The 12,988-nt window shown below is 45.6% G+C and overlaps 6 protein-coding genes across 6 annotated transcripts; 2 read left to right on the forward strand and 4 right to left on the reverse strand.

Annotated features, from left to right (window-relative positions):
- Window positions 1-2,473: 2,473 nt before the first annotated feature.
- On the forward strand, window positions 2,474-5,804 carry CCR75_002944 (uncharacterized protein; the record flags this gene model as incomplete). The annotated part of the gene is made up of 5 exons (XM_067961041.1): window positions 2,474-2,773; window positions 2,840-3,477; window positions 3,536-3,624; window positions 3,689-4,129; window positions 4,200-5,804. 2 exons carry the CDS (start codon window positions 2,474-2,476, stop codon window positions 2,945-2,947), a joined length of 408 nt encoding a protein of 135 aa, XP_067823621.1. The 3' UTR covers window positions 2,948-3,477; window positions 3,536-3,624; window positions 3,689-4,129; window positions 4,200-5,804.
- On the reverse strand, window positions 4,049-4,520 carry CCR75_002946 (uncharacterized protein; the record flags this gene model as incomplete). Its single annotated transcript, XM_067961043.1, has 2 exons — window positions 4,049-4,129; window positions 4,200-4,520. 2 exons carry the CDS (start codon window positions 4,518-4,520, stop codon window positions 4,049-4,051), a joined length of 402 nt encoding a protein of 133 aa, XP_067823623.1.
- CCR75_002945 (uncharacterized protein) lies at window positions 5,163-5,663 on the reverse strand (the record flags this gene model as incomplete). Its single annotated transcript, XM_067961042.1, has 1 exon — window positions 5,163-5,663. The coding sequence occupies one exon, from the start codon at window positions 5,661-5,663 to the stop codon at window positions 5,163-5,165; it is 501 nt and encodes a 166-aa protein (XP_067823622.1).
- Window positions 5,805-6,238: 434 nt separating the features above from the next.
- Window positions 6,239-7,819, forward strand: CCR75_002943 (uncharacterized protein; the record flags this gene model as incomplete). The annotated part of the gene is made up of 1 exon (XM_067961040.1): window positions 6,239-7,819. The coding sequence occupies one exon, from the start codon at window positions 6,239-6,241 to the stop codon at window positions 7,817-7,819; it is 1,581 nt and encodes a 526-aa protein (XP_067823620.1).
- Window positions 7,820-8,150: 331 nt separating this feature from the next.
- Window positions 8,151-8,777, reverse strand: CCR75_002942 (uncharacterized protein; the record flags this gene model as incomplete). Its single annotated transcript, XM_067961039.1, has 1 exon — window positions 8,151-8,777. One exon carries the CDS (start codon window positions 8,775-8,777, stop codon window positions 8,151-8,153), a length of 627 nt encoding a protein of 208 aa, XP_067823619.1.
- Window positions 8,778-9,241: 464 nt separating this feature from the next.
- Window positions 9,242-9,703, reverse strand: CCR75_002941 (uncharacterized protein; the record flags this gene model as incomplete). The annotated part of the gene is made up of 2 exons (XM_067961038.1): window positions 9,242-9,555; window positions 9,637-9,703. 2 exons carry the CDS (start codon window positions 9,701-9,703, stop codon window positions 9,242-9,244), a joined length of 381 nt encoding a protein of 126 aa, XP_067823618.1.
- Window positions 9,704-12,988: the final 3,285 nt, after the last annotated feature.

Consider the following 12,988-nt stretch of genomic DNA (forward strand, 5'->3'; position numbering starts at 1 on the left):
TAGAAGTCTAGTAACTTCTACCATTTGAGGGGATTTCTCCTCAAATACGTGGGGACCTCTTCCCTCAACGTCTTCCGAGTGTGATTGCGCTATCACAGTCGGGTCCACTACGGTCGACTCTCTACTCGACCTTGGATCATCGTGTTGTCCTTTCTGGGCAACCGGTATACTCCTTGAATGTCGCCCACTAAGCGTACATTCATGTCCCAATCCACTCGACCTTTTCGAGTGGTGGACCTTCGGCGCTGCCTGTGCATTAACACAGCCGCCGGCAGCTGACTCCACATTGTGATTGGTAATCACACTGTGATCTTGTGCGGTTGTACTAACGACCGTACCACAAGTGAGGCCATCGCACTCACTCGTAGTACATCCACACGCTTGTGGACGCTCCAAGACGTTCATCAGATGGCCATCTGATGAACAAGTGGCAGGCATCTTTACGGATCGATGCTGCCAGCTGATCCTTGGCTCGTATTTTCTGAGCCAAGGTAAACCTAGGATGACATCAAATTTGTCATCCAAATCCAGTACGATGAAATCATCATCATACTGTAAATCTCTTAACGTGTAGTGAAATTTCACTACGCGTTTCATTACTGTTATCGATGCGCCTGTCGCTAGACGCACCGTCATCCTCGTTGGAGGGATGTCGCGCTCAACATATTTGAGCCTACGACCCTCTAGTGACTGGCGACGAATAAAGTTATTCGACGCTCCGCAGTCCACTAGGGCTCTGAGTGACAAATCATTTGTCACTTTAATTTCAAGGTGATGAGGGATACCTCATCACCAGGTGCAGAGACACATAATGATTGTGTGTCTGGAGCAACTTTAGTCAAGAGATTTGCAAATTCTCTTGCGGTAGCTGGATCAGTAGGGCGTTGCGCCCCTTTTTTGGCGATCCGCCTCGCTGTTGCGATTTCGCAACAACGTCGGACCCGCGCCCGTTGCCCGTTTTGGCCTTCGGTCTATAATAACGTTCAGTACTATGAGCGTAGTGTCCTAATTTTTGGCAGCGATGGCATTTATGCGATCGCTTATTGTTCGAAAAGCGAGGTCTCTAGCTTTCGACGTAAGAAATGTCCATGGGTTCTGGACCTCCTAACTCGTGTCGTCTTGGAGGACGATATGATGACGAACTAGCTTGAGCCTGTCTCAAGCTAAAGTCCTCCTGTTCCGCAACGGATATTGCTTCTTCAAGCGTATCCAGTTCCAAGCAGAACAGGCGGGTCTTTACGGGGCCATCCGTAAGACCTTGCATGAACACCGTATATCAAAGTGTGTTCATGAACTGGACTGTACGTGATACAACTCGCTAAGAGTCGTATGTGCTGGGCATATGCGTGAACATCACGCTTGCCTTGCTTGAGTTTCAGAAGCTCTGAACGCGATCTGAGCTCAGCCCTTGGTGGTTCAAACGTCTGTTTGAGCCGGATTTTAAAAGCCTTTAGCGGCCCAAAGACGTATGGGTTGTGCAACTAAGGCCTAGTGCCCAAGTTTTGGCACGATCTGCCAAATTCGACTGAGCAAATGCGACTTGCATTTGCTCGTCGACGATGTGACGAGCCCTTATGGCATCGTCCAACTCGACAAACCATCTTAAGAGGGAATCTTCTTCGACTCCCCTATTTTTAGAGATTAAAATCTCTAAGGTTTCGGGACGACGCGTGTGCGTTATCCCAGGTACAGGGGTCTGTACCTGGTGTAACCTTAACAATTCTGCCTGTTGAGAGTCTTGCTGATAAGCAAGGCTACCTTCTCCTTCGCCTCGTCAAGTTCATGTTGTATGAACTTGGCGATGGCTGAATGGAGGACATCTCTGTCTAAACCGGACAGCATGGCCAAGACGGCATCGATCTTTACGGTCCAACTCATTCGTTCGACCGCACTCCTTTCTATGTCACTTAGATAGAGTAGCTATCACGCGAAACGTGATGCGTATTTCCATTATCATCTAACATGTCAATTTTAGATGATGGAACTGTGGTCCTTGGACGGACTACAAAGTTCTACCAGCTGTAATGGGGCACTACTGACTTGTGCTGCTTCAATACAAGTCCACTCGCACTGCCTCAGTACGAGTGGTGCTTCACGTCACTTCACGTACATTAGTACGTGCAGAGGAAGACTCTCGTTAAAACACTTGCTTTAAAGAGGGTTAAAAGAAAACTGTAGTAATATAATTAAGTTCTTCTTGTCTGACTGGACCGCGAAGAAAGTAGATATAATGGTCTATATCTGATAAGCTTTTAGAATATTACCATGTAAAGTAATATTCTCCAAATATTATCTACCTTTTAGATAATATATTAATTAACAACCTCTAAGTGTTAATTTCATGTAACGATACACCGTTACAGGTGCGATGAATATAAACAATGGGATGAATATAACAATTCCCTATTATTATACTTTTCTGTTAGTCAAAGTGGCCTTTGAGTTTAATAATTTAACTTGCACCTGTTAAGAAATGGCTCAATTTTGCGAGGTATGTACGACGGCTGATGCTAAGTACAAGTGCCCTACCTGCCGAGTACCTTATTGTAGCATAGTGTGTTACAAAAAGCATAAAGATATGCTGTGCAAACCGAAGCCTTTGCTTGAGCAGCAGCAGATGCCTCTACAGGCGACGCCAGCACCAGCCATTGCCATGGGAGTGGATGAAGAGGATTTAGAGAAGATTAAAGATGAGGAAATGGACGTGCTAAAGACGTCTGATAGAATTAAAGAAATGCTACTTCTTCCAGCCATTACTCAGATGCTTAAACAGGTTTGAAACCCTCTAAGCAACGAGGAACCATGAATTTGTAAAGCTTACCTTTTTTTGGCCGAACAGATTGACAGTAGCCACGACAAGATCAAGACGCTAGAGCTAGCATTATTGGATCCCACGTTCGCGAAGTTCATGTACCAAGCCCTCGATGAGGTTGTGCCTTCTAAGTAGATCAGAGGCATTTTTACGACTTAGTCGCCACATTTTTGATAGAGATGAGTAAAGTCAAAAACATTAAAAAGTGTTTTTTAATTATATTGTCTGCAGACACTTGAAGCTGGCGCGTGATGTTGTCTGGAGGATTTAAGATGGCTGGAGGCCGTCGACGGCTCCACTCGATAATAAATTCACTAGTTCCGATGGTGCTGGAGCAGTCATCACGGGGAGAGCGCGTATTTGACATTTATTCACGTCTCCTCAAGGAGCGCATTGTGTTCGTACACGGGCTTGTCACTGACGACATGGCATCGCTCGTGACCGCGCAGCTGCTGTTTTTAGAGTCGGAGAATCCTGAGAAGGACGTATATATGTATATCAATAGCCCAGGGGGTATAGTGAGCTCTGGCCTGGCCATCTATGACACCATGCAGTACATTCAGTCTAGAGTTAATACGGTCTGTATGGGCCAGGCTGCCTCCATGGGATCCTTATTACTGGCAGGAGGTGCCCCAGGATGTCGTTCGGCACTTCCTAACGCCCGTGTGAGTTGCTTTGAGTTTAGGTCATGGAATCTTGTTGCTGATAGGGGGTATGCCGCAGATTATGATTCACCAGCCTTCGGGAGGTGCGCAAGGAATGGCTAGTGACATCGCTATTCAGGCCGAAGAAATAATTAAACTTCGTGCTCGGTGAGGCTTAAGTCAAAACAGTTTCCTTTCTTATTATGCTTAAAGCATGTGCTTTGATATATAGGCTGAACGGCTTATATGCGAGCCACACTGGAAAGCCCATTAAGGTTATTGAGCAGGCGATGGATCGCGATCTTTTTATGGACCCACGAGAGGCGCAAGAGTTTGGCATCGTCGACTCGATCATTTCTAGCCGGGCTACGATGCAGTCGCGCGAGGCTTAGTACTGCTAAGGATGTGCTTAATAACTAACGAGTTGTGAGTACGCTGCTCCTTCATAGCTCTAGGTCACAATAACGACAATTTGGAGTCTGACTTCTGTTAAATTTGATACTTTTGGCTAAGAAAATCATCAGATTACATATGCAGCTAGTACAATGGTAGTTGCTGCCAATTTCCTCAGTCTGCCTAGAATTCCCTGCACCTACTCGTCCATCTCTCCTTCAGGCTCATCGATCTCCCCTAACTCCCATTTGAGGTCGATCAAGTGATTGCCTCGCTTTGACTGCAAATAATGACAACAAAATAACATCAGTATCATGTTGCGCAAAATCTTGAAAATCACCAGCACGCACTGCCTGTCGCCATGAGTCTGGGTTGTACACTGTTACCACACCCATGAGCGTGGCTAAAGCAGAAAGGCCCAGGAGCCAGTGTTGCAGCGCTTGATACTTGGGAATGTGCGGCGCATCGAAGTCGATGAGCGTCTCAGGAGCAACGCCATCGTTCCATACCAGCTCTGCCTCCTCGTGTAGCGGATTTTCCGGAACTTTGATACGCGCGAACGGTGGAGGGGGTGGCCGATGTGCGTGGCCACCACGCGTTGTCAGTGCCTGTCGACAAACATTTACGCTTAGCCCACCTCGAAAGGCCCCGATGAGCGCACGAGAGCCCATGGAGTGCAAAATTTACTTTTGGGCACAGCGGCGGCTCTCTTTTAATTGGCTAATTGCTGAATATATTTTTTTAATTTTCAATGTATTTTTGAATAAAATGATGACGAAGACCAAGCTGACGCGACCTATGCTGCAATTGTATGCGCAATGTTTGCGCTCGGCAAGACGCTGTCCGCAGTGGGAACAGCGTGAGATGATGAAGGCGTATCTTCGGATGAAATTCCGAGATGAGGTCAATGCGCAAAATCCGGACCGTTTGCAGGCGCTATTGGCGGACGGAAGGGAGGAGCTCGAGCGCATGAACTATTACCACTCCATCTACGAGGCCAATCAGAGAAGTCGAACGAATTTTATAGTAGAACCAAGCTTTTTTTCTTTGACTAGCAATCAGCGACCAATTAGTTGTTCGCAGTGCAAGGCAGTATATCCTTCAGAGGAAGCTAATTTCTGTGGTTATTGCGGCACAAAGAGATCATGACATGCTAGTAATTAAAGACATTTTTTGTAACTCTCGATGCACATGCTGATTTAGCATAGGCACCCAAAAATATCGCAGTGACTATGTATTCCATTGTAAGCGTTAAGTGGGTCTATGCTTGGTCCGCATTGGAGCAACTTCCGCCAAACATAGCTTTATCCGAGCTACAATAAAACCCATTTCCATTCACGTGCGATCAAGAAGGGTTTTCCAGTCAGAAGCGCGGCAGGGACAGCGCCAAATTGCCTTGAGTCAACTGAGCACGTGGGGTTATCGCCTTCCACCCACACGTGGCCCTTTGGAATCGTGATCTTGCCTCTACGCTCCATATTAAAACGCGGTTGCAGCTCTACTATGTCTCCTTCCTGCAGCGATAATTGCGAGCAAATGATCAGTCTCGTCTCGATAATGAGTAAAGTACCTACCACGGCGATAATTCGCTTTGTAATGGTCTCGCCCGTGTACCGTGTGGGTGACAGCAGCTGCACTATGTCACCGCGCTTCCAATTCCGCCATCGCCGCGACATATTCTCCGAGAATACAAACGACCCGTCGGGAATCGTAGGGCTCATTGACTCGCCCATGCCATACTTTATGTCACATAAGTATTCTTTTATCATGATTGCCCAACTCATGATGAGCACACCATTACGGGCTGTACCCATTACAAAAGAGATATAACGCTATAAGCTCAAGCATCAACAAAATAATTCACGTCACGTCGATTAAGTTAATTGGCCAATATAAAACAAAATGCTTATTTTAATAAGTATCTCAGCTTCTTGATTGCATTCCGGCTCTTTGACATCCCGCTGGAATTCGCTAGGCATTTCAATAAATCCCTCTGTATTTAATTACGTTTCTCAGCACCAAGCACTTACAATAAGCAATGCATTAACATTTATCATGATAACGATTTTTCTACTTTGGGGTATAAGTAAAATAGTGCCGCAGGCTGCACAGTTACCGCCAGCCTGAATCACACGAGGATCCCTGTGCTACAGCAACACGGGTAAAGAGATTCGTAAAAAGGGCCAGAACACTGATTTAAATGTTCAAATGATACCACTTCGGAAAAAGTACCACTGTTGGGACCCAAGTCAAATGTTTTATGTTGTACAATTTACGCGATTAGATTTATATGATTTTTTAATACAGACGATACAGGACAAGGTTCTTGTGCAGATTACCTCCGCTTGATTAAGTCTGCCATCATTTCTCAACTTTCGTTACTCGCAGTATGTGGGATATTCATCGGCACCAAATCAACGAGCAGCAAGTGTGGCTCGCCGCTGGGTCGCTCAGTGGTTTATACTTGAGCTACAAAATATTGGTTGGGGTGTACAAGGAGTTAGTGATCACTCGCGCCTTGGATAGTCAGGGTCTACACCGCCCCAAATCGACTTTGCCAGTTCTGGGTAACACACTCGACGTCATGTTCTTTCACAAGGACCGACTACAGGATTGGATTACCGAACAGAGTCAGATAAGTGATGGCAAGCCATGGGTACTCAGCATTATTGGCCGCCCGCAAACCCTTATCATTACTTCACCTGAGGCATGCGAAGATGTATTTAAGGCACAGTTCGACAATTTTGGTCGCGGTGACGAACTTGTTGATCTTCAACACGACATTTTCGGGGAAGGCGTTGCTGGCGTCGACGGCGAGAAGTGGTTAAAGCAGAGGCGAATTGCCAGTCACATGTTCTCGACGAAAATGCTACGTGACGTGATGGATGAAGTTATTATTGAAAAATCAATAAAACTCCGCGATATCCTTGCTCAATGTGCCAAGGACGATCGTGTGGTTCCAATGAATTCGCTACTCGGCAAATTTTCGAGTGACGTCTTCACCAAAATTGGTTTTGGCGTGGATCTTCACGGTCTAGACGGAGATGTCAACTCGGAAATGGACCATCCTTTTATCAAAGCCGTTGACGGCTACGCTGAAGTCTTTGGTGCGCGTTTGCAGTCGCCAATGTGGTTCTGGAAGCTTAAACGATTCTTGAATATTGGCGATGAGCGTATGCTCAAGCGCTGTATAAAGGTTGCAACGGATTTGCTAAATGAAGTAATGTTAAAGTCGATGGCGAGTAAATCTGCTGTGGATTGGGAAACCAAGACTGATCTCCTCACACTCTTTGTCGACACGACCGGGAACACTAATGTCTCGGACCAACGTGATGCGATGATGAATTTCTTTTTGGCTGGCAAGGAGACCACTAGCTTCAGCTTGGCATGGATCATTGTAAATCTTAACCGTTACCCGCGCGTACTGGCCAAGCTCCGTACACAAATCCGCGAGAATTTACCAGAACTTATGACGGGCAAGCTTCAAGTACCGACTATTGATGACCTGAACAAGATCCCGTATATCGAGGCTGTATTGAAGGAAAGTCTGCGACTTTGCATGACGGGCGTACACCGCACGCCAAGGCGATCGACGACGCTCCGTGAAGGCACGTTTGTACCGTTTGGTACCCATGTCGTCATGTCGGTGTATGCCGCTGCACGTATGAGTAGTGTATGGGGCGACGATGCGGCCGAGTACAACCCCGATCGTTGGATTGATGCGGAAAGTGGCAAGATGAAACAGATGAATTCGTTCCAATTCATCACGTTCGGCGGCGGTCCACACCAGTGCGTGGGTATGCGCTTCGCCATGCTAGAGATGCAGACAGTCATTGCTGTGCTCTTTAGCCGCTTCAATATTAAAACGGTGGAGGACCCGTTTAAGATTACGTACGACTACAGTGTGACGCTTCCTGTCAAGGGTTCGCTTGAATGCACGATCCACGAAGCGAGTGCTCCCGCCTTCTGAGTCAAGACGTTTTCTTTTTCTCTGTATCGTTGGCTGAACATTATTGAGTACTTATATAAATCATGGTTTTCGATTGTACTCAGCGAGGTTTCTAGCTATTTTTTAATGAAAATGTCATACTTCCAAGAAATGTAATTATGCTTTATGCTGTGCTCTTCTACTTTACTTACGGCGGCAACATCGATGCTTAAGCTTTAGTTAAAATAAAGCAAAGTGCGTAGCTGAAGCTAGACGAGACACGATTAAGCTTGTTATTAAAGGTGGTGTTACGGCAAAACTGCTGGTATAGCGCCAAACTAACATTTGATGGTTGGCTAAGCCATCATATCGCTTAATGACGAGTAACAGCGGCTTGCTGGAAGGCATACTGTCCCGCTTTCGCCGCAAGTTCTGGATTCTTGCCCATAAAATTGGCCGCCTCCTGGCTGCTCGTGGTATAGCCGGCAGTGGGGTCTGCGCCAGCGCTAAGCGTCGACCTAAATTGCGGATGGCGGCACATGACGAGGAGATTAATGAAAGCATTAAGGCACATGAAGACGCCAGCGATAGTGGCAAGAGCCGATCCAATGCCAAAGTCTAGGAACCCGATAAAGAAGATAAACGCAGCGCGTCCTTTGTAGCTGTATAAAAAACCAAAGTTGGAGCGAATGACCGTCTCCATCCGCGAAAGGCGACACTCGAATAGCAGGAACAGGATGCCGAACATGATGACATAGATGGACACGAGCGTGCCAGTGATGTTAAGTGTTATAAATGATGTGATTCCGACAATACCAGCGATGATCTGCAAGATAGAGCAGCCGACATTGCCGAGCCGCATGTATCTAAGCAACTTCGGCAACTCCATTTTGTTCACGTCGTTGACCTTCTGTATAAAGCTGCGTTTCGGCGGTGCAGCGGCCGCCATGCTTCCACTCACGCTGTCCGTATTAATCACCACAGTCGTAGATTTCATCATTGTGTCCAGGCTGCGATAAGTGCCGCAGTAAGATTGTAGACGAAGGTGGCGACTTATTCTCGGCTGGGTTCGAGAGAGTTTAGAAAAAAATAAGGACGTGGGAAGTCAGAAATGAATTATCTACCTAAGCACAGACAAACCCGAACCCCAACAATTTAGGCGACGAGCATCAATACTTGAAATTTTGGGTTTTCTGTTTCACCTTTTTGTTATTTCTTTTGAATATATTTTCTTACCCTCAGAAAGAACTTAATTGCCTCTGCTTCTGACTATTGAGCCTCTTCGTTTGAAAGAAGAATATTGTCATAATGATCAGCGCGAGTCCTTAATTTATGTTGTACTTCCCTTATAATGCTCTTCTACATCAACCATTCAACTAGATACTAAAGCAGTTGATCTACGTTCCAATTTTCGGAGATGCGGCTTAATTAAGTAATCAAATCATTGATCCAGTACATTATAACTTAGCCAGCCTGATTTTTAAGCACCTGGAAGACCTTCTTCTTAATCCACTCCTTACCACAAGGTAAGTACGTCTTCGTCTCAAGGTCCAACACGAGCGCACTGAGATCCGTAAGCGAATCAATGTACGTGTACAAATCTTGTATATCGTACGTGATGTTTTTCAAGCTGGGGTTGAGCTGCTTGAGCTTTGCCTCGTACATTTTTACCACGCCGTCCATTCCACCGTTAACCGACTCAAAGTCCAGATACGTGCGCGAGTTCGGGTCGCGCGTGTACTGCACCAGTATAATGGTATGCTTGGCTTGTCGAAATTCTGCCTGAAAACAAGTACACGCACATGCAAGATTCCGTCAAGCATCGATCTTTATCCTTCTATCAGCTACATGACACGTACCATTTGTCGTGTTTCTATCGGCTACGATTGTGAACGTAAAGCTAACAGCTTTTTGTGTGCACCACATTTTTTCATTAGAATCACCGCACTAATCGACGCTCATATAAATAAGCAATATCACCCTTTTAGCGGCTTTTACAATCTGGGCGAAAAATTCAGCCAATTGTTCGAGTAGATAGTAACAAGAATTAGCTATCGTGGAATCGAATAAAGGTTGCCCGCGTACTTTTAACGGGGCACCTGTAACGGACAAAAGTTGCCCTAATGTTACACAGTCCCCGTTAGGTACACTTGGCGTACTTAAGGGGATGGTCAATTAATTAAATAAAGTAATTAGACCCAGCACTCGGGTGGTTCACATTGTGACAACCCTATGTGTAACGGGGCACTACTGACTCGTACTAGTCCACTTCGCACTGCCTCAGTGCGAGTGGTGGGCCTCACGTCACTTCACGTGCACTAGTACGTGCAGAGGAAGACTCGCTTTAAAACACTTGCTTTAAAGAGGGTTAACTAAAAACAGTATTAATATAATTAAGTTTTTCTGTTCTATCAACTTAATACTAACTTAATTATAAGCTAATACAAAACATGTACTAAAGTCTTATCTGTCTTTCTCTTTGCGCGCGTCCAGCGCTGACTGGACCGCGAAGAAAGTAGATATAATGGTCTAAATCAACCAATCGATAAGCTTTTAGAATATTACCATCAATTAATACTCTCCAAATATTATTTACCTTTTACATAATATATTAATTAACAACCTTTAAAAGTAAATTTCATGTAACAATACACCCCGTTACATCACCCCTCACTAAGCGACAATCACTCTGACTGTCATTCGGTAGAGTGATCACTATAAGACCACTTAATTAAAAACGATGTCGATTGGTAAGAACCATCATGTTTAATTCTATCGCATGGCTAACAAGTCCATGCGGTATGCGAATAGTGCGGCGCCTTCGGCTCTGCTGTAGTGTCATATTTAGCAATTCTAAATGTTGCGGGTGCACGTGGTGATACACCACGAAAATGCGACTCCTCTTTGGAGGTCGACTACGAATGCGAGTCGGACGAAATGGCCGACTTGGGGAGAACAGAACAGGAACCTGATCATCATCGTCAGGCGGCTGACAATGATCCCACGAATGAGGGGCTCATTCGGGTAGACGTGCTGTTAGCATTCGCTACAGCATGTTCGGTTCTGACGAAGATAATGATTCCTCTTCGCCAGCACCGTCTCCCGTACGGTCACCTGCACCTGTTATGTGCAAGTTGATGACGATGGCATAAGCCATTGTAACAAAAATCCTTGTGGTACCCCTGCTTCAGTGGGTACCACTCAGGGGAGTGAAGACAATCAATGTCTCATCTCGCCCCTGCAAAGAAGCCGTGGCTTTTGCCCGAACAGCTAATCAATAGCTTGTCTGGAGAGACTACTCCTCACAATAAATATCCCTTATTTATTGCGACAAAGCTACATGGCCTTGATCCCAGCGCGAAGAACTTTCGCGCTGAGGAAGATTTCTATCTCGATGCTTTTCTTAAGCATCGATGGTTTAGTGGCAATAATAAGCGAGATAAGGTCTCGCTTTTGCAAGCCTGGAGCGCGTTCATTCGCAATGTCAAAGACATTGGACGCGAAGCCTGGCTTCATAGACTTAACGCGAATCGTGTTAAGTTTGAGAAACGAATTCCAACCGGTGCAAAGTATAAATTGCATCGGTTGTCACGTGAGGCTGGGCTTCCATGCCTCACGTGGGGTGATCCCTGTCCGTGTTGTGTTGACAACACGAAGAAAGCAAAAGGGATGTCTATTCCCTTTCTTCGCCCTGGGGAAGGGCTCGCATCTCGATCGAGATGCGCGATGAGATTGACGTTTTGCAATCGATTTACATGCGCCAGGGGCGCGTGTTTCCCGATGGACCTTCTGATCCATGAATGGCTCTCGTCATACTGATGGACGAGGCCCTCAATGTAACGGGGCACTACGACTTGTACTGCTTCAGTACAAGTCCACTTCGCACTTCTTCAACTGCGAGTGGTGCCTTACGTCACTTTACGTACACTAGTACGTGCAGAGGAAGACTTCTCTTTAAGACAACTACCTTAAAGAGGGTTAAATGAAAACTGTATTAATAATTAAGTTTCTCTTCTTTCTACCTGTTGATGCTAACTTAATTATAAACTAATACTAAGCATGCGATTGGAATTTAATCTGTTTGTCTCTCTCTCTTTATTTACGTTTGCAGCTGATTAGTCTGCGGGATAAATAGATATAACGGCTTATACCTATTTATGGATAAGATTTCCGAGCATTACTATATAAAGTAAAATTCTCCAAATATTATCCACCTTTTAGATAATATGTTAGTTAACAACCTTAAGTGTTAATTTCAGCTAACAATACCCCGCGTTACACTCACGTCAACAACCAGCTGGGAACGAGGCTCCCAGCTGTCATGTGAAGGTAGATAACCGCTCCAGCGAACAAGATAACTCGTTCGCTGCCCCTTCACATCACGGCGGTTTTGAATACACTCCAAAAGGAAACGTTGACCACCGTGGGAATTCACCAATGGTTGTGGCAGAGAAGGGAAAATTAGATCCGACCCATGTGTGAGATCTAGAGTTGAAGATCGACAAACTTGATCACTTCTTCCATGAATTGGAGGAGGGACTTGATCACGAGCGCGGTAAGCGTCGCTCGTTGAGCAGACGCTGCATGCTCACTATATCGAACGGTTGGAAGACCGTTCGAAGAGTGCGTACTCCATGTTGGAATACAAACGGAAATATCACGCTTTTCGTGATGAGCGGTCGTCCTCTCATCGCGGTTTTGAGGATCTTCGGACCCGACATGAGAAACTCCAGATTTAACATGAGAATCTGGTTCGTGACCACAAGAATCTTTTAGGGATTCTTGAAAAGGGTGGTCAGATCCGTCCTCGGAAGAAACCGCGTAATAATGGTACGGGCGGAGCCTACCACCGTAAAACGTAGGATGCGTTCGCACCCTACGCGGCAATTCTATTGTGTACGCATTGCCTCTGCGATGCAGTACACGGAAAGGCCCAATGAACTTGGGTAGTAGTTTACTGCTACCCACATTAGTGATTACACGCTTAGGTAGGTTTACCGTAGAGAGTAGCACTAGATCATTAATTTTAAATGAATGAACATTTGCTCTTCCATGTTTGTCTGCATTCCGTTTCTGACGGTCCACTGCGTTAGCAATGGAATCCTGAACGAAACGGATTATTGATTCTCGAGTTAGCAGAAATTCTTCTGCTGACTCATTTGTTTTGTCTTTTTCAGTACGCTTTGTGCGTACTGCCATGAGATCATTCTC

Source organism: Bremia lactucae (assembly GCF_004359215.1).
Source record: "Bremia lactucae strain SF5 chromosome Unknown BlacSF5_NotPlaced_9_SHOA01000002.1_551695bp, whole genome shotgun sequence".
In the NCBI taxonomy this organism is placed as follows: Eukaryota; Oomycota; class Peronosporomycetes; order Peronosporales; family Peronosporaceae; genus Bremia; species Bremia lactucae.